The sequence below is a fragment of the Hoplias malabaricus genome, chromosome 6 (assembly GCF_029633855.1).
Source record: "Hoplias malabaricus isolate fHopMal1 chromosome 6, fHopMal1.hap1, whole genome shotgun sequence".
Classification (NCBI taxonomy): Eukaryota; Metazoa; Chordata; class Actinopteri; order Characiformes; family Erythrinidae; genus Hoplias; species Hoplias malabaricus.
Window position 1 is genome coordinate 28,270,987 of NC_089805.1, and position 25,918 is coordinate 28,296,904.

A 25,918-nucleotide genomic window follows, 5' to 3' on the forward strand; every position below is an offset into this window, starting at 1 on the left:
GAAGTGAAGAGTTACATTAAGGGATTATTTACTTGGAAATAACTTCTAAATATGTCATTTGGTGATCAGTGATGGGCTTAATTGATGATTAGAGGGGGACTTTAAATGTTAAATGAACATAAATATTTAAATAAGAATGTGGTAAGAATTAAAAAATGGGTTGTGTAATTCTGTTATTTTCAATTTTTGTTTGATAGTTCCTGTTTTTTTTATGCTGGTTCTATTTTTTATTATGATTGCTTTTGATTATCAGCTTTCAAATCAGTAGTTAAAGCCTTTATATTTATATAATGACATGATTTAATAAACTTAGTTTATACTATCATGTATTTTCTGCAGATTAGTAATACCTTGTTTATGAACAGACCTTTTTTGAGAGGGTTTCTTGCTCTCTCATATCAGTTATCACATTCCTTTGTCCAGTCTAGGGGTCAGGATAGTTTCTCTGACATGCCCCTGCCTTCCTGTGTCTCCTCCCTTCTCCTTCCCTTTAATTAGTGTTGCCTCCTGTGTCTACTGTATAACTGCACAATAATTCTTGCCAGGTGTCCCTAGCCTTTACTCTAAGCATGTATAAATCTCCTGTTTCCAGTGTGTTTATTGTTAAGTCTAGTGACTCTATGTGTATGTTCTTTGTGATGTATAGGTGCATTTTTAGAAAGATAAATATCATAATTATATATTCTTATTTTTCTGCACATAAGAGGAAACCTGATATCACAACTATGATGAATATAAAACTGGTTGTTTGCAGTGTATTCTGGGTTTAGATGTAAACTGGGTGACAGCTTTCTCCAAGAAAAACCTGGTTATATTATTTGATTATATTCAAACATTCATGAAAAACAAATGCATAGGTAACTGAAAAAGGGGTTTTAAATTAATTAATGCCCTCTATTTGTATTTCAGTAATTAATTAAGGCACAACAATGGCGTCTGCAATTACAGGGGTATTAGCACAAATACATCTACATATTTTTGTTTTTTATTTGCCCATACAGACAACTTGAATTGCAAACAGGTTAATGCATGCTTAATATTTATTAAGACCACAGTCTAAGACATAATCTCATGACAGGAGAGTGATAAACACAGGTGTATTTTCCATCGTTGAAATGAAAATGCAGCTTCCTCAATCATTCTCCCATTACTGAAGACCATTTCTAAAGAGATTTAGAAAATTTAAACCAATAACATTCAACACATTAGACTTCATCTAACATTCAAAAAACACCAGACACACAGAGCAACTTCTTAAGACTTTGTCAGTTTTGCTTTAAGACTTTCACATTCCTCTCTAATCCCATTCACTGTAGAACAAGTCTTCAGGGGGAGAATAAGTGATGATTTGTCTGTCATTCTGGGAGGAAAAACACATGGAATGAATGTTAAACGCCTGCAGAATTGCCACCAGACCTTTAGAATTTTCAGAAGTAAACTTTTTTTCAATTTGGAAAAAATAAAAATAAATTTATTAACATTGATGCTAACCTCCGGCATGGTTTGGAGCTCTTACTCCTCAGAAGAACTCTTGGATGTTTTAGTGACCTGCACAATTTCAACATTAGTGAAGCCCTTGCTCACAGAAGCACGGTTCCTTGTGCGGAGCTTGTTCAGTGCCATCTCTGCCATGCCCGCTCTCTCCTCAGCATCATCCAGCTCATGCACAGTCTTCCTGTACTTGGACAGGCTTGCATTGGCTTGCTCCTCCTGCACCCATACAATACAAAAAAAATCAGGCCATCTATTTTTAGTACATATACATGTACACAGAAGGCACAAAGGGATTGATGTACTTACAGCTTCCTCAATCTGCCTCTTGTAAGATTTCAGTTTGTTCTGGAGTTTCTCCACAAGTTCTTGCATGCGCTGGTTTGTTTTGTGGTCTTCATCTGTTTGGAAGACAAGCTCCTTGAGGCGGCGTTCATTCTTACGCAGCACTTTCACAGTTTCCACGTGCCGTTTCTGTTCTGCATCAAGCTCATTCTCCAGTTCCTTGACCTGCTCATAGAAAAGGCATTTCAATATATGTGCAACACATAAGAATAGGGATATACACAACGGCATCCTAAACGTCGTTCCATATATGTATGAACTGAAGTGTGTTAAATGAGGCCTTGGAGGGGTGAGGAAATTAGTTCAGACTGATGGCCACTTCAAAAGCAGAATGCATGTGATGTGATGTACAGCAATTTATAAGCGTAAGCCAAAATAAAAAATGTTCACAATGCTTAAAATGTCAAAATAAACATGCAACACATTGTCAATATGGAGACAATTTGTAACAATGTAATTTAACTTGGGCGCTCTAAGACCTAGGGGAAATGTTGCTGTTACTGCATGTCCATTTGATGCTGTTGGGTATGTATTGCTTTCTTGGCAGAATATGCACAAGTTGTGTTGCCAACCATCAGGTAAAATATGGAATCGTCCTGTATTTGGAAACTAAAAGATTCGTTCCAGCCATTTCTCAATATGTGTTCTTGTCTGAACTTTTGTCCTCCTGTTCTTGGGAAACGTCACCAATCTCAGCCCAAGTACTATTCCATTTAAAAGTCCACATCAAGCCAAGTACAGTTCAAATACCCGCGTGTGTTCTTGCTCCGCCAGTATTTTTGAGGATGCATTGGGACGTGACTTCTGTAGACTCGAGAGTCAGATATCCCAGAATGCATTTCGCACCAACCTCAGTACTATTATTTATTCACGCCACGGAGGCAGTGACTGATCAATTACGCCGGTGTTACAATTACATAATAACCGCAGCGTCCTTGGGAGCTTGTACTCGCGAGTCAAACTCGCTAAGTTTGTACTAACGAGTACGGCAGTTCAAACTTCACGTACTTTGTACTGAGAAACAGCCTCCGTCTCGGGACGCATTTTGGTTCGTATTTTTAAGGTCAGGCGTTTATGACGATGATTTGAGACAAAAATGCAGCTCTTTCTCAGCCGGAACGAGGGGCAGATTCTCCGCGGCTCCTAAACAGATAACACGCTTTTCATTGGTCGTCACTTTTATCTATCCAGTCAGTAGCCAGAGTTATCTCTCCATCGTTCAGTGCTGCAGCCAATGGAGTCACAGTCCCTCCTAAACGGGGTTGTTTTGCAGCGGCGCTGAGAGCAGCAGGTTGGAGCTGAAATTGTGCTGGAACTACAGGTCTGCTTCGAGACAGAACTAATGTTAGCACCATGTCCTGGAGAAACTATATTTCATTCTCCCGCAACATAACGGATACATTTTTCTATCAAAGGAATTCTTTATGCATAAAAATTACCTTAGATAATTTAATATAGATTAACAATAACATTAATAAACTATTATTAGAGTGTAAGAAAAATGAGTCCTATATAAGCGATTCATTCTGTGATAATTTGACTGAACATATGTAACGAGGGCGAGACAGTCTTTTAGACTCATAGACTAATAAGATTCTTTAAATTCTGATCTTATTGTAATTAATGTACAATTTAAAATAACAGTTATTTTAAACTGATAATACAGTATTTGCAAAATACAGGGACAGATTCTGCTCTGCCATTGTTCAAAAAGGCTACTGAGAGGTACTGACAGTCTTGATAGCAGGTGGCTTAATAAATCTGACAACAAAAATGTTTTATCTGATTGACTACAGTCAAAAAGGGTTTACAAGTGCATACTGGACCCCCGGCCTCTTCGTTCCTTAATTTGATTTCAGAAAGTTACACACATGGTATTTGCGGATAGAAGGTGAGTTTCTTGACAGCGATTGTCATTTCAAGATAAAAATAAAGAAAATACATAAATTAGATGCCTGTTAAAATCTTCAATTAACCAAATTGAAAAGCCACTGATGCACTAGTAGAAATAGCATTATGCAGCAATAGAAACCTTATTATTGATGAAGGAAAAGTAAGCCTGCTAAAAAGCCAGTTAAAGTGTTCTTGCATTATACAAGCAGTATTTAGGGCAGACTGAATTGATGTTTTATGTTTTTCCTGACTTTAAGACTGTGTATTTTAGATACCTGTATATAATGAGTCAATAGTTGTTTACAATTAACTTTTGTTTTTCTGCCTGTAGATGTATATTAGAATTTTATAAGGCAGCAGCTCCTTGTGGCAATTACCCCAGAACCCACTGGTCTGGTTAAATCTTAGCCCAGCTAATTATTAATCTCTAGTGATGGGCCTGCAAATGACACAGCTTGATTAGTTTGACAAGAGAGCAACTAAGCTGCTAAGAGTGAGATTCCCAAGGCATCATTTTCAAACACTATCCCTACCTCATGTCTCATACATATGTAAGAAAACATCTAACATTATCCCCCTTACACAAAATTCACACAATTTTTTTTTTGGATTATGTATTTCTCTGCCATTCTTCTAGCCTTAAGTGCCAAGTCTATGTGTTTATCTGTCTGGACCCAGCACACATGCAAATGAGTACAGATAATATCCAAGCCTTTGGTTCATTCCAGGTGAACTGACAGGAAGGGGTTTTTACAGTCTGTGGTCTATTTAGAAAAAAATCTTAATTATGTCGTCAGATCATTTAATTTACTGATTATTATTGGGATGTAAAGAGTATTTCAAGAAATATTACAAAAACTGTTTTAAAGACAAATCACATACTCCAGCTTTAAACTCGAGTTAGTCGATGTATATCTGAGAAAGTGATGCATAGTCTGAGAAAGAGAGGGCAAGAAAGAGAAAGTGGTATATTTAAGACACACCCTAACTTCCAGTTTCTGGATAGCACGTTTGCCTGCTTTTAAAGCGAGTTCTTCTGCCTCCTCTACTTTGTGCTGCAGGTCTTTGATCATCAGCTCATTGCTCTTCTTTATCTTCTCTAGATGGCTACAATGGTCTTGCTCCTGCCGGAGTTCCTCTGACATTCGAGTTGCCTGGGAAAGAGATAAAAACCTGGATGAGCCTTTTTTATCTGTGTCACACTTGTTTGGATGTTCTTGGGGACTCCAATACTAACATCTATGATGGCCTTCTTGGCTCTTTCATCAGCAGCACGGAACTCGCTGATTAGCTCTTCATTCTCGCTGGACAGTCGAGTCAGATCCAATTCCATTTTACGCTTGGTAACAATCAAACTTTGGTTCTGTGGGAAAGGGCATACATATTCTGTCAAAATAGGGCCATAAAAGCATGGTTGGGTTAGGCCGGTTGTTTGAAAATTCTGACAGGTGAGCCAGGCCCTCTCATATCACAACCAGTCTCTGACCCCCAAAAGGTTTTCTGGATAAATGGGCAAAAATTCCCAAAGACAAACTCAGAAATCTTGTAGAAAACCTTCCCAAAAAAGTGGGAGCACTTATAGCTGCAAAGGTGGGGGAACAACTCCATATTAATGTCTACAGATTTAGAATGGGATTTCATAAATCTCTGGGGGCAGCTGAGGCCTGGAGATTAGGGAACTGTGCTTGTAACTGGTGCCCTGGGCACCTGGGCTAGGGCTGCCCACCACTCTGGGCATGTGTGCTCACAGCCTCCTTGGGTTCACTAGTGTGTGTGTGTAAATGTGTTTCACTGCACAGATTGGATTAAAAAAGAAGAACAAATTCCTCTGTGTGCAAGCACAGTGGCCAATAAAGTGATTCTAATACTAATTCTCGGTGCAATGTGTGCACTCTAACACTTTTGTCCACATAGTGTATAAAATAACTAAGAATATAATAACATATAGCCCTGTGAAGGACTGGCGTCCCCTCCAGGGTGTATTCCCGCCTTGCGCCCAATGATTCCAGGTAGGCTCTGGACCCCCCGCGACCCTAAATTGGATAAGCGGTTACAGATAATGGATGGATGGATAATAACATATAAGTTTTGAAACTATATTGAACTGACTCATTATTGTTTCTATACTAAAAGAGATAATAATAATATCACAATATAATATGTAAAAACAATTACCCATGATTTACTTTGATTGTTTTTGTTTTGGAAACAATATTAATAAAAATCAATAATAATAATAATAAGAATACTTCACTGCAATATTGTCAAACAAATTTGACAAAATTGTATCCCCATTTTTAATTTTTGTTTTACATAATTTGAAAATACCACCTGCCATTTATACAGTGACAAAATTTCATGGACTGAAATTTTTGAATCTTTAACTACACTGAAATTTAAAAATGCTTTAAAAAAATTACTTTCAAAATTTGAAATGGAATTTGGAAATGCAAAGTTTTGTAATGTAAGCAAGGATATGCTATTATACACACCTACACGTTTATTAATACATTTATTAATACATTAAGAAGCATTTTGTCAGAATTACTATATAACTGAACATTAACTATACTACAAAGTTTGTAAAATATCTACTTTTATCGCATGTTCAAAACACTACTTGTTATTTTCTCTCAACTCTGTGCAGTGCTTTGTTGCAGAGTGTGTAGTACCTGTACATTGAGCTCATTATGGCGCTCAGTGACATCTAGCAGTTCCTGCTCCATAAGTTTTCTGGATCTTTCTGAGGCCTCCAGGCCACAGCGTATCTCCTCCATCTCTGTCTGCAGCAGAGAGAGGCGTCTCTCCTGCAGACTGTATTGCTCTCTCAGCTCCTCGTGCACCCTAGCATCTTCATCCATTTGCATTTGCATATCCTACCATACACAAAGCAACAACACATTTATTCAGACTCAGATACAAATACAGTACAATGAAACTGTAATTTCTTTTCACTCTTTCACTTTTTACAGTACTCTTGGAACTAGGCAGTAAAAAATCAAGTGACCGTTCTAGAAAATAAGTGGTTTTGTTTAAAGTCACCATAACCCTATAATAAAATTATCTGTAAGGTCACATATGTAACATCATGCAGAGGAGGTCTAGCTTAGCACTGATTTTAATCTTGTCACTCCTGAACAAGGAGATTTCTTAAAAAAAGTATAAATCATGAGATAAATAACAGGCTCCTCAACAATACATTTTTTTGAAAATCTTTCAAAAAAGTAACAGACTGAATTTATATTTTTAATTGTAGAATATGTACTCTGAAAACTGCTAAGTCACAACCCAATAGTTACATGTCTGTTAAATGTTTAGGTTATACGGGTTATACTACTAAATTATCTTTCAGCAATGGACTGGAGAGCACATCGTTAAAATTGCACTTGGCTTACTTTAATTTGCTGTTGCAGTCTCTTGAGAGTTTTGACCAGTTCGCTGTTGTTCTTGTTGGCATGGTCCAGTTGGATCTCCATCTCGTTAAGGTCAGATTCCATTTTCTTCTTCATCCTTAAAGCCTCGGCACGGCCTTTGGCCTCTGCCTCCAGACTGGCCTGCAGAGACTCTATAGCACGCTGGTGGTTTTTCCTAGAGACAACCATGAAAGTGAAGATATTAACAAGAGATCAGAAGATTTCTCTTTTGTTACAGAGGAAATTGGTAATTCCTAAAGTAATTTGGATTGTAACCTAAGTTCTAACCTTGTGATCTCAAACTCTTCCTCTTTCTCGTGAATCCTACGATCAATGTCTGCTTTGACTTGAGCCAACTCCAGCTGAACTCTAACCACCTTACCTTCTTCAACCTACATACAAAGACAGACAAGTGCATTTGGGAACGCTCAAGTGCTGAGAATTAGTACTTAGATGAGAAAAAATACATATGGTCAATGTTAGGATAAAATCTTAATGTTAAGAATGTAAAGGGTTGATATTTCCAAATTATGTAAAAAACATAGAAAAAAAGGTTTAGAAAACATCTCTACTTTTACCTCCAGAGAGGTTTCTGCCTCCTCAAGAGCAATCTGCAGCTCATCTCGCTCAACTTCCAGCTTCTTTTTTGTTTTCTGCAGCTCATGAACACTCTTTCCTCCCTCGCCCAACTGCTCCATGAGATCACGGATCTCATCTAGTGATCAGAACAATGTAGAGGCAGTAAAAAATACCATGTGGATAACCAAAAGTTAGCAATGATATAATGATTCCTAAGTAAGCATGGCATGTACATAACACCAGTTAACTACCCATTTACGTATATTAGCTTTAGTTCATTATACTGTTTGAAGTCTTACTAATCTTTACGAGAACACTTTCATAAGAAATACATCAACTAGGGTTAGCTTGTCCTAAACAAACTCATGACTTATAGGCATGTTAATCTGACCAGAAAGGGTTTTGTTGTCTTTCTTGACTGTTTCCAGGTGGTCAAGTGATTCCTCGTAGGCCGTCTTGAGTTTGTACACCTCTGTCATGTAAGAGCGGCATTCCTTTTGGGAATTCTCCAGCTCAAGCTGCAGCTCTTCACACTTCTGGCTCCAATCCGCAATTGTCTTGTCAAAAGTGCGCTGCTTTTTATCAAGGGCTGCAGCAGTGGCATTGGACTTCAAAAAAATAAACACGGGACAATGTTTGGAAAGTTATGAATAAACTAAATGATTTTACAGAATTTTTAAAATAATCTATAGAGGACTATTAACCAATTTAATTACACCAATTTAAATGTTCAGGGACAAGTAGAATTATCTGTGGTGGCTTTTCACCTTCTCCAGGTCTATAGTCAGGTCCTCCACTTCTCCCTGAAGCCTTTGCTTGACTTTGTCGAGGCTGGCTGCACGAGCCTGAGCTGCTTCTGCAGCTTCTTCTGCCTCCTGGAGACGAGCAGTCAGCTTACGCCTGTGGACAAATGCTTTATTTCCATTATCAGTATCATAACGGAACATAGATATTCAGTTGAGCACACAGCTTGAATAATGTCCCCAAAGAACCATGAAATCATTAGAGATGCTCTGGAGTAGCTGCACATAACACCTCAATCATCACACCAATTGCCAAGTTATGGTGCATACAAATTCACTTCACTAATGATCTTGAGGCTAAACGCTTTCAAATCTACAGGGTCAAAAGTCAAAAGTCACAGGACACCCTTTAATTTCAGAAACAAATGTTAAAATTACAGATCTGAATGCCCCAGCAAGTAACAAGTGAGTGGGGCCTATTTTTTAGACTATGTCAGGAACATGGCAGACATCTTGAAAGTTGCAATATTGGATTAAGGGCAAGTGTTTCCAATGGGAAGATGGTCATGTAGCATATCAAAGAAGACCATAATTGTTTCAGAAATCGATTGCTGAAATCAGATTTGTGATATCTCGTTTGATTCAAAAGTTATCAGCACAGCAATATCAAAACTTTTGTTATTTGTTATAGACTCGTTTCATGTTTGCTACAACCTCGACCAGACCCTAAATGCTCAGCACTATCTGACAATGCTATAGGAAATGGTGTTCTCATCCATTCTGACTGAAATACTCACCCTATAGACAGAAATATCTAATGTAAAACCTCTCAACAGGATTAGAAGCAGGAAAGAGACAAACTCTTTATTCATGAGCAGCTGTTTATGAACCGAGGCATATCGTGTAGCTCTCCAATAAAATGAAGAAAGACCAGTGAGCAATACAAGGGCCCTGTGTTATCTGTAAGATACATAAACCCTAAATCTGCTTACTTTGTCTCCTCTAGTTCCTCAGTTTTATGGATGGCGTCAGTCTCGTACTTGGTCCTCCAAGTAGTCACCTCAGAGTTGAGCTTGGAGATGAGGCGCTGCATTTCTGCCTTGCCCTCCTGCTCCTCATCCAGCTGCTCTTTCATTAGGTCCAGGTCATGCTGAGCATTAGCCAACCCAATGACAGCTGCACTTCGAGCCTAAATTTGAATAAAGTTAGGGCCATTTTCTAATCTTTTGTTGTGGACAAAAAAAATACTGTTTATTGGCAAACGTTTACTTGAGTAAGAGTATTCCATTTGGGTAGAAATATTCATTCATTAATTCATTTTCTGTAACCGCTTATCCAGTTCAGGGTCCAGTGGGTCCAGAGCCTACCTGGAATCATTGGGCGCAAGGTGGGAATACACCCTGGAGGGGGTGCCAGTCCTTCACAGACATACACACACATTCACTCACACCTACGGACACTTTTGAGTTGCCAATCCACCTACCAACATGTGTGGGAATCAAACCCACAACCTCCAGGCCCCTGGAGCTGTGTGACTGTGACACTACCTGCTGCACTACCGTGCCGCCCGGTAGAAATATTTATTGTATGAATTAAATACATGAAAAAAGTGTTTCCTACCCTCCTCCAAAACCTATACAGTGTACTTTCTGCAGTGCTGAGCCCAAATTAGCAACAACAGAGGTTCTATTCTCTCTATTACAGTTCAGTGAAGCATCAAAATTATTATGAAGCTTTAATTTTCAGGTAAAATTTCTATCTGGTGTTCCTTCAAGAGTTCTTAGTATAAATAATTTTTTTTATAAGGAGAAAATGCTGATGTTAATTAGCTGTTTGTGTCTGCAGTCACACAGGTTCCTCTATAGAACTTGTTCAGTACTTTTCCCCCATTGCACATTTCTACATTTACTCATGTAAAGAAAAATAAAATTACTAGTACTTTTACTCATATTGAACCATGCCCACCATTTCTACATACACATCTGTTACAAGAACTTGAAGCTTAATCCAAAAGAAAAAAATTCACCTTTGACTCTTCATCCACTTGTCTTTTTAGCTCATCATTTTGTGTGATCAGTGAGGTCTTGATCCGTGTGATCTGGGTGAGCTTACTTTGAGCCTCAGAGAGTTCACGGCTGAGATCACTGTTCTCCGCTGACAAAAGATCATAGACACAAATGTTTTCATTGTAATATGATTTATCTCTAGCATGAATAATGGGGTGGAGCTCTACCTGACAGATGAATTTTGATAGCATTGAGCTCAGTCTGAGACCTCTCCATCTCTGCCAGTCTGGAATTAACCTCTGCCAAGTTGTCTTCCAACTTGCGGACATGGACTTCAGCATTGAGCTATGTGTTCAACAGAGTCTTGAACAGTGCATTGACTTTAACCTGCATATACACTATATCACCCAAGGTTTATAAAAGGTTTCACACAAGGTATTGGAACATTTTGGTTAACATTTGATGGCATTCAGTCACAAGAACAATAGTGAGGTCAAGTAAATGATATGGGTGGTTAGTTCTGGATCACAAACACCACTTAATCTCCTCACAAGTATTGGATAGACTTCTATTACTCCAGATTATGCAGTTTCACTTCTCCATGACCCAATGCTGGGGGACTTTATCCCACACTTGTTACTGGGCATGGTGAACTTAGGCTGAAGTGTGGCACCTCATTTCATGCTTTTGTAAGGAGACTATGCAAGCTCTTTGTATACAACTGCTGCATGGATAATATATGCCTGGTGATGATGTCTCACCTTTGATTTTTGCACTAACTCTACAGTGGCGTTCAGGTCATCAATCTCTGCCTTCATAACCTGCTTGTCTTTCTCAAGCTTGATACGAACTCTCTGTAGGTTCTCCACTTGTTCTGCCAGCTCAGCCATGGATTCTGAGTGCTTCTTCCTCAGGGCAGAGGAAGTGGCTTCAGACTGTAGAGCTGCCTCCTCCAGCTCTCTGCGCAGCTTCAGCAGGTCTGCTTCACGCTTCTTATTCTGCTCAATCTGCGCATGATAGAACACATTTCCTTTAAGTTTGAGCAGTATATAGCATGTTCCTGAATAGCAATTTCCAGGCCTGTCCATTGACATTTTGGGGGTAGACAGAATAAATTAAACTTCTAAATGTAATTTCTAGCCTGTTTTGACTTGTCTTATGAAGATACGAAAGGATATCCAAATGATCATTAAACTTTTAAATAGGCAGCAAGGAATACTAGTTTCACTTAACAGGCAAGTGAACCACAATCACAAACATTAGCCCCTATGCTTTCTAACTGATAAGAATTCTAAACACTACAAGATCAATTTTAAATAGACTATCCTACAGTACGTCAAGCTATCAGGTGTCTGCCTCAGTCAAATTGTATATCTATAGCGTTACATTAAAATAATCTTTACATTCACCTCCTAATAAACTGAAAATATGTTTTTTAACTAGTTAATGAAGGTTGCTAATCCGTGTTAAACTGAAAGACAATACATCAGTGTCTGAAAGGTGAAAGAAAATGTATTCTTTCATGCACTAAATTGTCATTAATATAATTCTTAAAACTTTGGATTATTAAGGCATAAAAGACAGGAGCTCTCTGCATTCTATGCGTAACCATTTTGTTTATATGAATTATTTTTATTAATTTTACATGCTTTTCTGAGAACCAATTCATGTACTAAACGAACGTGGCATAGCAAATTAAATATGAAGAATCTTGTAATGTATGGATGTTGTTTCAATTAAGTGTGGCTGGCCTGAGCAACAGTGGCACCCCCTGCTTCCTCCAGTCTGTCTCCAAGGTCCTCTAGATCATGGGCCAGATCGGCTCGCTGCTTTTCCACCTTAGAAGAGGAGACACAGTTCAGTAATGACTAGAAAACAGAGTGTGAGGTAGAAAATAGATGTAAAATAAAACAGACTCATATACCTTGGCTCTTATTGCCCTTTCCGCCTCCACTTCTTCCTCCAGCTCCTCAATGCGGGCCTGTGTGACGGGGAAATATGTCAGCAGAATTGCAATGGAATGGCAGCCATTTGTTTTCTTGGCATAACAGTAGATGTTAGAAAGAGAAGACTACAGTAATAAAGACGGGAGCTTATCAAAAACAACCTGGTGCTCTTTGAGCTTCCTGTGCAGAGTAGAGCTGAGAGATTGCTCATCTTCCAGCTTTGCATTCAAATGGTTAATTTCCATATCTCTCCTGCAAACACAAAACACTGTTAAAATAGGCTAGTGATTATCTCGATTACAAAAATTTTATATTCATGTACAAACACCATTTCCAAAAAAAAAAAAAAAAAAAGTTGGCATGCTGTGCAAAATGCAAATAAAACTTCACGTGAAATGTTACCTTTGTACTATTTTAAATTAAATATAGGGTTTAAGTTATTTGCACATGAATGCATTCTATTTTTATTTACATTTTGCTCTGCGTCCCAACTTGTATATATGAAAAATGTTTTGTCTGTACTTTTTGATCACTTCCTCCAGATCAATTTTAGCTCTCTCCATCTCATTGAGATTATCAATGGTCATCTTCAGGTCAGCCTCTCCTTTGCGTCTGGCTTTCTCCACCTCTCCTCTGATTTTCTTTTCCTGTTCCCAGTTGTCTTCCAACTAAAGAAATTAGATTTTCTTTGTTATACAAAGTGTGAGCCTATCATTTATATCTCAGTCTTCTGACTCCCAAAACTAACCTCATGCATTTGTGTGGTGAGTTTGCTGTTGGTTTTGGCGAGATAGTTTACTTTATCCTCCTCTGCTTGAAGATCATCCAGGGTTCTCTGTGGATTGAAATATGCATTAATATGCTTCATAATGGCAATAATTGCAGAATATTGGAAAAAACAAAAAACATGTTGTTGTACTGAACCTGTTGCAGTTCTTCCAGAGCCTTTGTTTCTTTATGGAGCTTGGTAAGAGTGCCATCCCTCTGACTAAGCTCTGCTGTAAGAGAACGCACTTTGGAGTCCAGGCCCTGAAATGCCACGAGTGAAACATTAAGTCAGTGTCTCTTTCTTTTTCTTTGGTTTCTCTGGGTGAATCCACTATTTCTGTGTTCCACACTCTCTGAATTTTCAGAGAGTTACAGTGAGCAAATTATTTAGGTAAGTATAGTATTGAACTGGGACTATTGTTAATATGGCATGTTAGGTGTTAGTCAGTAGGATGTTTCTACCTAGATATCACTGGGGAAAAAACTGAAAGAACAAAATTTTATAAAATTGATTCTGTTAAATTAAAATTAAATAAACATTGTGCATGTTTTTTTTTAATTCAAGACAATCATTTGACATCCAAAGACTTGGAAGGGCTTGTTGTTCCTCACTGAAAAAAATACACCATAGCTTTGCACCTGTTTTTCCTTCTCTGACTTTGCCAGAGTGGACTCAAGGCCTTCAAGATCTCTTTTAAGATCCATTAGCTCTGCTTCAAGTTTGCGCTTCTGAGAACTCAGTACTGTAGCAGCACCCTCCTCCTCCTCCAACCTCTCCTTCATGTCCTGGATCTGCTCCTCCATGTTCATCTTCTGCTTCATCAGCTGGTTACAGCGCTCCTCAGTGTCTGCTATAGTGTCTTGATCCTATTAATGAGGAAAAACACCAACAACAATTTTGTTAGCTTAATTTTCTTTCCATGTATTCTAATGTCATGATGATGCCCCTGTCTAGGACTTACAACTGCCAGGGCTAAGGCCAAATCACTTTTTTCTTTAGAAAGCGTTACTAGATTTTCATCAAGTTCTTTGATCTTCTCAGCCATTTCTGCTGTTTTTTCCAAGGCAACTCGTAACTCTTCTTCCTTGGCTTTCAGTTCCTCCTCCTGACGAGCCACGTGGAGCAAAGGCTTCACCTAAAATATAAAGAAAGTTGGGCCCTGAAAGTTTGATCTTATTGGTGAACCGTCTGAGGTTGGTAGTCCTCACTCTCTTGGTGGGTAGGATGGTAGGGCTGAATGATTTTGGTTTTTCTGACTAATACTGTGATTTGAATGAAGGCCCATGCCTATTTTATAACCAAGAAGACTATGAGGAGTTTAATTTTGAATGCTGGCTGTAGAGTGTTTGTGTCTTAATAGCTTGTGTGTTAGTGATGGAATAGCAAAGTAAGAATTTAATTGTGCAGTTTACTGAGCATGTGACCAATAAATTCTTAAACTTGATCAAAGTTTAAGTTTAGAATGCCATTTAATTGTCAATATCATGTACACTTCATAGTGTGAGGTGACCCATGATTGGGCTCTTAATTGGGATTTCATAAATTATTAATCTTCCAGCCCTATTAGATTGCCCTCCCTTTCTCCTGTTTATAATCTTTTAGTTAATATAACATAACTGGGGAATTCAAAAAATCATTTTCAGCACCAGTGGCATTTCATTAACAGAAGGCCGAAAAGAAGCACTGGACGGCTTTACATGTCCCAGAGAAAGCATGCACTATTCTTTAGTCTCATTGTGTGACTGGGGAGATCTAATAGCAGTTTGAACCTGGCAAGTCTTCAGCCTAATAGTTTAGCCTCACCTTTGTATAGAGTTTCCACCAGCCCCAGTAACGGAGCTGAAGGAACTTCCTCACATTTCGCTGGATGGCAATGAGAGCAATTCTGAAAGAAGAGTATATTAAAATAAGTGCAGTGTTACCCTTAAGTTAATATATATAAAAAATGCTCACAAAGAAGAATGGGAAATGTTATTTGAGTGGTGACTGACCTTCTCTCAAGCATATTCTTGAACTCAATTCTCATGAGTGCGCCCCTCAGATGGGCCTGCAGCATGGTCATGATCTTTGCCAGACGCTCGTCTCGCAAGTCCTCCAGCTTTGCCAGGACTCCAGCTCGGAAGAACACCTACAGTATAATTCATGTCAAAAATACTATATGATATTTGAATATTCAGTACCGCTAGCGCTGTAGTTTTGATACGTGACACTGTGTTCCTCTAGACATACCTTGGTGTGTCCAATCCTGTACTCCGTATTGTCCAGCCCAACTGAGCCTAAAATCAGCTCAGAGGCTTTTTTATTGTCCACAAATCCCTTTGGGATGACACTGGGGTTCAGGATGTAGTACCTGGTGAAATGTTAACATTGTATTTACTGCTGTTGAAAATTTAGCACTTGTCTTATTAATGCTTGCTGATTTAAAAAAGAGCACAAAGTTGCAATTTTGTTTTTGTTAATATAGGGAAAATTCCAGCTGCCATTTACAATGTATAGAAATTTTAAGATGAATGGAAAAATGGACATAAGTGATCTGTAGTTATGACTAAGTAGGAAAAAATCTAGTTACATTGAACTATATTGCAAATTAAGGTTTTTGTGAGCAACAGTGATAAATAATACTGTGCAACATTTGTTAATTTTGTTCCTGGCAAGTTTTTGTTCCGCTTATTATTGGCTGAACTTTCTATAAATTACTCCTATCACTGCTTTTCCCTACAAATAATTTGAAACCTATATGCATCTTAATAAACCCATTTTATTCTGAAGAAATAAAACATGAAATAGTAATGGCTTTAATTTGGTGTCAGACACAAAAGAAACATGTGTATTGATCCTTATAAATCTGGTGTGACAAGTTTCTTTAGAATCTGACCACATGGTCAAATGCAACGATGGAAAAGTTTTCTGTTTGAGTGTTTCTTTGGTTTTTGTATGTGTGAAAGCAGTGGTGGACAGTAATGAAGTAAATGCAATTCGTTACTGTACTTGAGTACTTTTTTGGGTATTTGTTATTCAAATATTTCCATTTTGGGTGACTTTTTTCTTTAATTTCAGTACATTTCAACGTAAAATATCTTACTTTTTACTCCAATACATTACTTTTGGTTTATATGTAACTAAAACCATAATGTGTCTGAACAAATCTCACTGCTCTGCCCAGCTCTCTGTGCGACACACAGCGGCACCGTTGCTAGGAGAAGAATGAACAGAGTGGCCACACCAAAACAAGGCCAACTTGGATAGTGATTGCTTTTCAATTGTGGCACAAATACAGTACTGCTCTCAGCTGGAATATAATCCCTGCTTTGTATTTTGCTTTGGCACGTTCATAGCACCACAGTGGAATACAATACAGTTGAGCTGATTGCATTTTTCTGTGGTTTGTGTTCAGTTCTGAAATGAATATAGCATTTTATTCTATAAATGGAAATTGACACGTATTGTTTTTTTTCTGCTAAGAGACAGAGCGACATTAAGTCAATGTAATGAATATTTGTTTATTTTTATGGCATGTTTTCTGCACATCTGTGTTTAAAAATAATCTCACGTGTATTGCATTTCAATGAGATGTTTGTTTTTGAAGGTTATTGTATTAATTTCTGACACTAATTTAGCATGTAATTTTAAAAATGGAAATCCTTGTGTGTTGTTTGTCAATAAAGAGGTCAAACAACGTGAAAACAATGTAATAGCGCTTTTGCTTTTAAATTTGGATACACAGACCTGTAACAGGGAGAACAGAGCCTCTGTCATTGCTCAGCTCAGAACTGCAGAAACTGCAATATGTAACATTTGGAGAAGGGTAGAAAACCACCCCTTCCCTTCCTCTTCCTACCAATTTCATTTCAGTACAGTGCTGTTAAAGTTAATTGCACCAAGGGGAGCCCCAGGAGCAGAAAATGACCCAAATCTTGCCATTGTGAAAATTTACACTTCTACATTGACACCACCAAACCCTATGTAGTACACAATGTAGTGGTGTAGTGGTATTAGTTTTATTAATTTTAGTGCACTATTTAGGGAATTTAGTGTAGAGGTGTTAATATTTCTGGACTTCTTGACTTAAGCAACTTGAACCATGTTCTTCAGACTGCAGACCAATCACGGTCTTTGTGGTCTGTGTAGATGTGACGAGTTACATTTATGGAGGAGTGCACATCAGGCCGTGCTGCCTACAGCTTATTTTAACACAGAAGCATAAACTGGGCTTAATGTTCAGGAGACAGCGACCTCTGTTGGTTTGGAGGGGCAGCACCTTGGGTGTGTGTAATAGTTGGTACAACGTCATTCACAGTATTGAATCTTTGGCCATTTCTGTGTTCATCTGTGTCCGACTAATTAATGATATTCTGTTAAAAGACTGGGAAACCAAGAGTGACTCTAGAGTCTTTTCACTTACAATGTGTTAAACATGAGTTTTGTTACAAAAATTATAATAGGATATAATATGTCATGGTACTTTCGATAAATAAGCACATTTGAAAGTAAATACTTTTGTAATTTTACTCAAGTGGAGATCTACAACAAGGACTTCTACTTTTACTGGAGTAGTATTTTACCTTGAGGATCTGTACTTTTACACAAGTACATTGTTTGTGTACTTTGTCCACTACCGTGTGAAAGTAGAAAATCTGTACTGATCTTCTGCAGTGTAAAGTTGTTACTTGCCAATCAGTTTTTAGTACAAATATTGTGAAAAAAGATGAATGGGTTGACTGTCAATCAGTCAGATGTTGGATACTATTGGAACTGATTGTTCTGTAAATGACCTACAACACTAAAGTGTTATTGTGAAAGGTAATGTTTATATCATCCAAACAGAATGATTTAAAGTCACAAATGAATGACTGTTGAATAACAGAGAGGAATACCTCTGCTTAAACTCAGGGTACTGCAATCTATTGGGAAAACCTTTCCTGCAAATGCGGATTCCCTCCAGGACCCCATTGCAGGCCAGCTGGTGCAGGATTAAATTTGCATCACAAACACCTGGTCAGACAAAACGACTTACATAAGTGCTCTTAAACACAGGAATTAAATCTTTTTATGTGTACAAATGTGTTTATATAATATGCACTGGTATGTGGTTCTGTAATGTTCTAAGCAAAAGCAGTTGATAATTTTATATATTGTATTTACCAGACTGTTTGTATTCGTTGGGTACGATACAGCGTACAAAGTGAGGAGCCGTGCTTCGCAGGGTAGTCATCAGTTTGTTCAGTTGCTCCTGTAGAGTGAGATGGAAGCAAGTGGAGTAAGAGAATGAACAGAAAATCCTGTTTTAAAATAATGTGTATAATAATGTCAATTTTACTCTCTAAAATGTTGTTTGCAATGTAATCACAGTTAAATTGATGTCAGTATAAATTATTGTACTGTGAAACATTTTACTGTAATGTACTAAAATTATTTAAAAGAATCAAAGTGACAACTATTCGTTTCTATTAGTGACTGAGACTACCACAGAAACACTGACACTCTACTGGATACTGAAGCTATAGCTCCACCCACAACACAAAACTAACTGATCAATTGATGCCTCTTACATATACACAACCCCAGTTCCAAAGAAGCTGGGACGTTGTGTAAATATAAGTAGAATACCATGATTTGCAAATCCTTTTCAACCAATATTCAATTGAATACACTACAAAGACAAGATATTTAATGTTCAAATGGATAAACTTTATTATTTTTTTTTTTTTGCAAATATTCACTCATTGTGAATTTGAGGCCTGCAACACGTTCCAAAAGAGTTGGGACAGGGGCAACAAAAGACTGGGAAAGTTGAGGAATGCTCAAAAAACATTCCACAGGTGAACAGGTTATTGGAAACAGGTGGGTGTCATGATTGGGTATAAAGGAAGCATCCCCAAAGGGCTCAGTCATTCACATGCAAGGATGGCGTGAGGTTCGCCACTTTGTGAACAACTGCATGAGCAAATCGTCCCAATAGTTTAAGAGCAACATTTCTCAACTGATACTACCCCATGGGCTCAGGGACACTTCAGAAAACCATTGTCAGTGAACACAGTTCGTCGCTCCATCTACAAGTGCAAAAATACAACAACGGAGACCCTGGACTGGTGAGCAAGTTGTACATTAAGCAAGCAGGGGAAAGACCTATCAAGCTTCAACAATTAGTGTCTTCAGTTCCCAAATGCTTATTGAGTGTTGTTAAAAGGAAAAATGATGTAACACAGTGGTAACATGCCCCTGTCCCAACCCTTTTGGAGCGTGTTGCAGGCCTCAAATCCACAATGAGTTAATATTTAAAAAAAAAAAAACAATAAAGTTTATCCATTTGAACATTAAATATCTTGTCTTTTGTAGTGTATTCAATTGAATATTGGTTGAAAAGTATTTGCAAATCATCATATTCTGGTTTTTATTTATGTTTTACACAATGTCCCAACTGTTGCCCTGTGAAGGACTGGCGCCCCCTCCAGGGTGTATTCCCGCCTTACGCCCAATGATTCCAGGTAGGCTCTGGACCCACCGCGACCCTGAATTGGATAAGCGGTTACAGATAATGAATGAATGAACAATGTCCCAACTTCATTGGAATTAGGGTTGTACACCATCAGACACACTAAATACACTATATAGGACTACCCTGTAGAAAGCAGATACAGTCTGGAAGGAAGAGCCCTTTTTCTGTTTTTTGGTTCCCACAGCAGCTTCATCTTCTTTGAAGAGCTGAGCCAGGAGGGACATGGAAGATTTCTGGTACAAGGCAACCACAGTTTCATTCAGCGGGTCCTTATTCTTCTCCAGCCAGCCAGCAATATTATATCCCACCTGAATATTTGGGTTTAACAAAACACAGAGTAAGATCTCAAATTAGATTGGAATCTGTTACTGATTTCTAAAAGATATAAAGTCTAAAATGAGACTCACAGTGCCTGCATAGTGAATGAGCTCAAAGTGCATCTCTGGACCTTTCCTCCCACCTTTAGGTTTGAGGAAGTTGGCAGATTTGCCCAGATGATTGTCATACAAGGCTGTCTTGAAAGTGACATCTGTGGCCTTGGGGAACACACACTGCTCCTCAAGGATAGAAAAGATCCCCATTGGCTAAAAAAAAAAAACATCCAAGAAGTCAGAAAATGCTGAAAACATGGAAACAAGTTCTGGCACAGAATCCTCATTTTGGGTTGATTAAAATTTGACTCAGTAAAACTGTGCTAACCTTTTCCAACAGATCAATACAGGCCTGCAGGTCAAGCCCAAAGTCTATGAATACCCAGTCTATGCCCTCTTTCTTATACTCTTCCTGTTCCAGAACGAACATGTGGTGGTTGAAAAACTGTTGCAGTTTTTCATTTGTGAAGTTGATGCACAGCTGCTCAAAGCTGTTAAACTGTGAGAAAAAAACCCAGACAACAATGTATCCCCAGGACTCGCACATGAAGCTTGGTGAATTTAGAGACACAAAACAAAGCATCTGTTTAGCACAATATCAACACTTACCTCAAAGATCTCAAAGCCAGCAATATCTAGCACACCAATGAAATACTGCCGCTGCATCTTTGTGTCCAGTGTTTTATTGATCCTGTTCACCATCCATTTGAACATTCTGTCATAGATGGCTTTAGCCAGGGCTCCAATGGAGTAAAGGCATTGGTCTTGGTTCTGACCTTTGGTCACAAACTCATTTCCAACCTTTACACGAGGTCTGGTGATCCCCTTCTGCAGATCCCCAGAGTTGATCCCCATGAGGTGGGCAACTTTGTCAGCCACTAACAAAAAAAAAGTGTTAAACCTGATTTGCCCATAAGGGCCAGCTCTCATAGCTCCATTAATTTGTTTAATTTCCACTCAAAACTATCACTAAGCACACATTAATTAATTTTAAGAAATATTTCAGAGATGATTGGACTTATGATAATCCAAATGAAAAGAAAATCCAAAATGGAAATTTTAAAATAATTAAGCTATAGTGAAATGGAACTCATATCTAAAATAATCTGCAGCTGTCAAAAACATTACAAGGAAAAAAGAAAATCTAATGAACAAAGAAGGGGATGGTGTACTAGCCACCTTAGGGCTCAGATCTTAAGGTCATGTATTTGGGATCACTTTGTTTGTTGTAATTGGAAATTTCTAAGGCTGCTATTACTACTACTCTATTATTACAGTTAGTGAATAGTAAACCTTAAGTTTGATTACCCTCAGTTGTATCAACATCAGCCTGCTCCTCTCTGGCTTTTTGTTTAAACTTCATGTTCCCGAAGTGCATTATGCCCCCAGTTAGTTTGTAGATGCTCATTTTCTCCTCAGCAGTGAAGCCAAGCACATCAAATGCCATCTTTAAATGGAACAAAAAGCAAGCATAAGTATTTCTTAAATCAGTAAACAATATAATTGCTGTTGATCCATATTGCCTTACATCGGTTAGCATCAGTTCTTCACCATCGTCCATATTGTCCACCACAGTAACACCCTGGCAGATCCAAACATACTGTTTTGGGTCAGAAACCAGAAGGAGAGCCTCTGTAAAACAACAAAAAAAGGAATGGTAAATATCTAATTGAATGTGGAAAAACTGTCAACATTTTTTAGGAATATCAGCTGTTTTTATTTATAGCTCTTTCATTTCAGGGGACCTTGTTCCATTACTCAACATGAATACTACACTCTCAGAAAAACACATTCATATTCATGTATATATTTTGCCCCTGCATGATGGACTTGGCCAGTAAAGAACATCTCATAATTCAAAACTCAAAATCCACCCCTCACTCTGCTTGAAAACGGCATAACAGGAATTAAAACCTGGATGAAGCACAACTTTCTCATGTTAAATATTGATCAATATCTATAGCCTGCGCAAGCTTTTCAGTATGTTCCCCCTCACACACATTAGTACATTAGTTATGAAGGGTTTCTAGAAAGGCTAATAATTTTAAAAATGTTGTTAATTACAAGGTTACACAGTACTCAGAATTACGAAGTTGAAACCCACCCCTATTGTGTTTTTATTTGCAACACAAATGGCAAAATTTGTGTCAGGGTCCAAATCTGTAGCAGTTTAACAGCTGTTTGTCTAAAGGTACTGTGTCACACTTACCAATCAGCTCTGGTTTCTTCCCTGACAGGAGCTGGTAGAAGATGTGATAGCTGCGTTCCGCTGCTTGTTGAGAGATTACTCTAGATTTTTCTAGGAGATCTTCAGGGAATAACAAATTACAGTTTACAACCAGATTATAACGTCTTTAACAAATATGTTTACATTTCAGGTACTTACAACTCTCAATGTCAGCACCTGCCAGCTTAGCTGTTGGCCCGAAATGGATTCTGATAAATTTTCCCTGAAACAAATCATCTTTTTGTCTTATTTTATTATGCCATATTTTGATTATTTTGTATCTTGGTTTATTATTCCCCTGAGCTGTAAACTATCTGCAAGTATGAAATATGCTATATAAAAAATATACATCTGTAGAAGAAGTAAAAATTTTGGATTATATTTTACTGCCTATATTAAAACTAGCTTAAAGTAATTTTGTCAGTGAAACACTAAGATTCCTTACAAATCTGGATGAATTGTTGTTTCTGATGGTTTTGGCGTTGCCAAAAGCCTCAAGGACAGGGTTGGCCTGGATGATTTGATCCTCCAAGGAGCCCTGAAAAAGGATGTTTTCACCATCAATAATCCTCTCCATTACTCAACACGAGCAAGTATATAAACTTAAGTCTGATTAACTTTTTAAACCAAACAAGTATTATGTTTCACACGAGAAGATCAGAATTGTTTGCCTTGGAATCTGGAGCTTGCTTTCCTCCAGTGGCTCCCACATTGGCAAAATACTGGATGACCTTCTTGGTGTTCTCTGTCTTGCCAGCACCGGATTCTCCACTGGGAACAAGGATATTTTAGCACATATTAAAAGAGTATTCTTTGAATTGTTAAGCAAACGTAATAAGGAGTATTTAGTCATTTCAGCCATGATACTGACATCTAGTGTTCTGGATAAATCAGAGATTTTGTAAACACTTTAAACATGGCTGCCTACATGTGAGTTACCTACTTTTGAACTTAAACTAGTTTATTTGTTGAGCATAGACCCAAAAAAAAAAAAAAAAAAACTTATATAAGAACAAATGTTGACTGGCATATAGGTTTGTAGGATACAAATGTTCTACTTTGTAATCACAGTTAAGAGTAAAAACTTACGTGATCAGCATTGACTGGTTTTCATGTTCTAAAATAAGATACAGTATTCACAATAAAATAACTTTTTCTCAAGATATAAATTTATACAATGATATGTCTCTTGTCTTTTTTCTTCTACTATCAGTTAATCACTTACCCATCATCATGTCATGATAAGCATTGTCCGAGATTGAGAAAAGATGAGGAGGAACTTCACTGCGTTTCTTCCCCTTATACATCTGAGCAACTTTTGCCCCATAAATTGGAAGCCATTTATAAGGGTTAACAGTCACACAGAAAAGCCCAGAATATGTCTGCAGGATACAGATGAATGACATTTTTATATTATCTTTGTATAGAAGGGTTCCTCATAGTTCCAAGAACTGGTTATTTGACCTATTTGAATTCCTGCATTCACATCTACTATATAGAATAACTGTTATGTTTTTGTCATTGTTATGTCACTGTTAAAATAATTTTAAAAATATTAACTTTACAAGCAAAATCAAACATGTTGTTCTGTTATTCCATTTATCATAACATCTTTCCATAATATAAAGCACTAAAGCTGTGTTCAAATGATAAAACATTCTTACCTGGTATTAACACTTTATGCATACACTGAGATAGTAATATTCAACAAGTAATTATTATTATTATTTTATTTATTTATTTTGCATTGTAACAGATGAGAGAGATGTAAGGGATATTTTAGACTTACATAGATTCTCATGTGGATGTAGCGTGAGCGAAGGTTCTCAAGCACACTGGCCTCATTCAGGAAGGTCAGGTTAGCCATGTCACTGGCCTGATAAAACTTTGGAGGATTCATCTGTTGTATGTCATCCTTCTTAACAGTGATAATCTGCAGCAATAAAGGCTTAGTAAAATTGTGGTAAAATAAAATCTCTGTTCATCTGTACCTCCAAACATGGACTAAATGAATCTTCATGATAAACTGTAATGATGCAAGCAGAGCTTTCCTACAGCTTGTCCACATGGGACAAAGTCAGGTGAAATAATGAGCAGGTGAATAATATAGATGTCCAAAGAAAACAATGTAATTCCCCTTCCCTTTTGCATACATCGGCTGCTCTTAAGTGGTGCAATATTTTCACAATAAAAGTACAAATAGAATTGTTAAAAAATGACATAGAAAAAATTCTTTATTTAGACATTTTTTTATTGTCAAGGACGTAGAGTGAACGTACTGTGTTTCTAATAGTCTTCAAAGTGACTTTGTCACCATCCTCAGACTGGATCTCTCCTGAGATGAAGCCCTCCTTCTCATTCCTCAACCAGCAGGACTTCTTGATGTCATAGGACTTGTTTATAGCCTCCAGTTTCTCCTTCTCAGAGGGAGCTAGGAAAGGCATGGGGTCCACATCATCCCCACATTCACCTTTATAGACACCCGGCATTGTGGCTAAGTTCCTTTACTCACAAAAACACACACAGACACATATTCAGTGGCCAGACACACTGTGGGGCCCACCCAGGAAGCTGCAAAACACAGATATCATCTTTAAAAAATGCTTAAATATCCATCACCCAAAACTAGTCATGAAGTACTCATGTCTGTCCTGTCTATCCTTTCATAAAACCATCCATCTTCTATAATCATTTCATCCTGATCAGTTTACCAAGAATCTTTGGGCCCAAGGCAGAAACACACCCTGCACAGTGTGCACTCACCTAATCACTCACACACATCTACGGACAATTTCACACAGCCCATCCAACCTGCAAACATGTTAAGTGTGTGATAAAACCCACACAGACACAGAAAACTGCTCACAGAGAATGACCACAGGCAAGGATACATTCCAGGACCCTGAGGCCCTGGAGCTCTGTGGCAGCTATGACTGATTAGGAAAATCTTGGAAAACAGGATGGGATACTCCATTGCCAACAATGAGCACTGCTGGTTTAAAAATTTTTTAAAACAAAAAAAAAAAATTAACAAATACATTTTTAAACTTTCCATAAAACCCAATTTTGAACATTAATTAATGTCTGTAATCATTTAGTGCTAGACTAGTGGCAAATCTATAAAATATAAAATGTTTTTGGGTGGACTGTTTTTACTTTAGAATACCTTGCAAGCTCCTTGTTTCAATGTATTACGTTTAAAAAAAATACATATGAAGCCAAAATGAAAATTTCACCATATAATATTGCAATGTCACAAGAGGCAACATTCATAAACATTACACATAATACCTTTGCCTTTAAGAGGCATTGTGTGTTTTGGATATCTGGTTCCCAACACTGTGAACAATACTGACTTTGTATTCACTGTATTTTAAATCATACCAATCTGCAAAAAATATAGAAAACTTAACAATGTAATTATGAAGAAAATGTGACTAGTCCATGGACTTTAAAGTCAAGCAAATGTACTTAATAAATATTAATGGAAAGACGAGTGATGGAAAGACTAGTGGTAAAGAGTGTATGTTTACTTACCAGAGAAGAATAGTGAGGGAGCGTGGCTGATGTGGTGTCTGTTCTGAAGAAGCTGTTATATTTGAGATGCGTGTTTCCTGATTTGGTCAGAACTATTAAGAA

The 25,918-nt window shown here is 37.7% G+C and overlaps 1 protein-coding gene across 1 annotated transcript; it reads right to left on the reverse strand.

Annotated features, from left to right (window-relative positions):
- Window positions 1-1,088: 1,088 nt before the first annotated feature.
- Window positions 1,089-24,768, reverse strand: LOC136699142 (myosin-16-like). The gene is made up of 42 exons (XM_066673605.1): window positions 24,559-24,768; window positions 24,069-24,212; window positions 23,505-23,661; window positions 23,369-23,396; window positions 22,951-23,050; window positions 22,725-22,817; window positions 22,439-22,502; window positions 22,262-22,360; window positions 21,581-21,684; window positions 21,361-21,499; window positions 20,662-20,930; window positions 20,381-20,551; window positions 20,089-20,265; window positions 19,804-19,989; window positions 18,328-18,415; window positions 18,060-18,177; window positions 15,415-15,535; window positions 15,177-15,313; window positions 14,989-15,070; window positions 14,147-14,320; window positions 13,824-14,051; window positions 13,341-13,445; window positions 13,165-13,251; window positions 12,939-13,084; window positions 12,578-12,668; window positions 12,395-12,451; window positions 12,222-12,308; window positions 11,232-11,477; window positions 10,698-10,815; window positions 10,491-10,618; window positions 9,457-9,653; window positions 8,489-8,621; window positions 8,113-8,329; window positions 7,721-7,857; window positions 7,431-7,534; window positions 7,125-7,317; window positions 6,402-6,605; window positions 4,967-5,092; window positions 4,713-4,883; window positions 1,801-2,001; window positions 1,492-1,710; window positions 1,089-1,360 (listed from the first exon to the last, which is right to left on the reverse strand). The coding sequence occupies exons 1-41, from the start codon at window positions 24,766-24,768 to the stop codon at window positions 1,513-1,515; spliced, it is 5,835 nt and encodes a 1,944-aa protein (XP_066529702.1). The 3' UTR covers window positions 1,089-1,360; window positions 1,492-1,512.
- Between the last annotated feature and the right edge of the window lie 1,150 nt (window positions 24,769-25,918).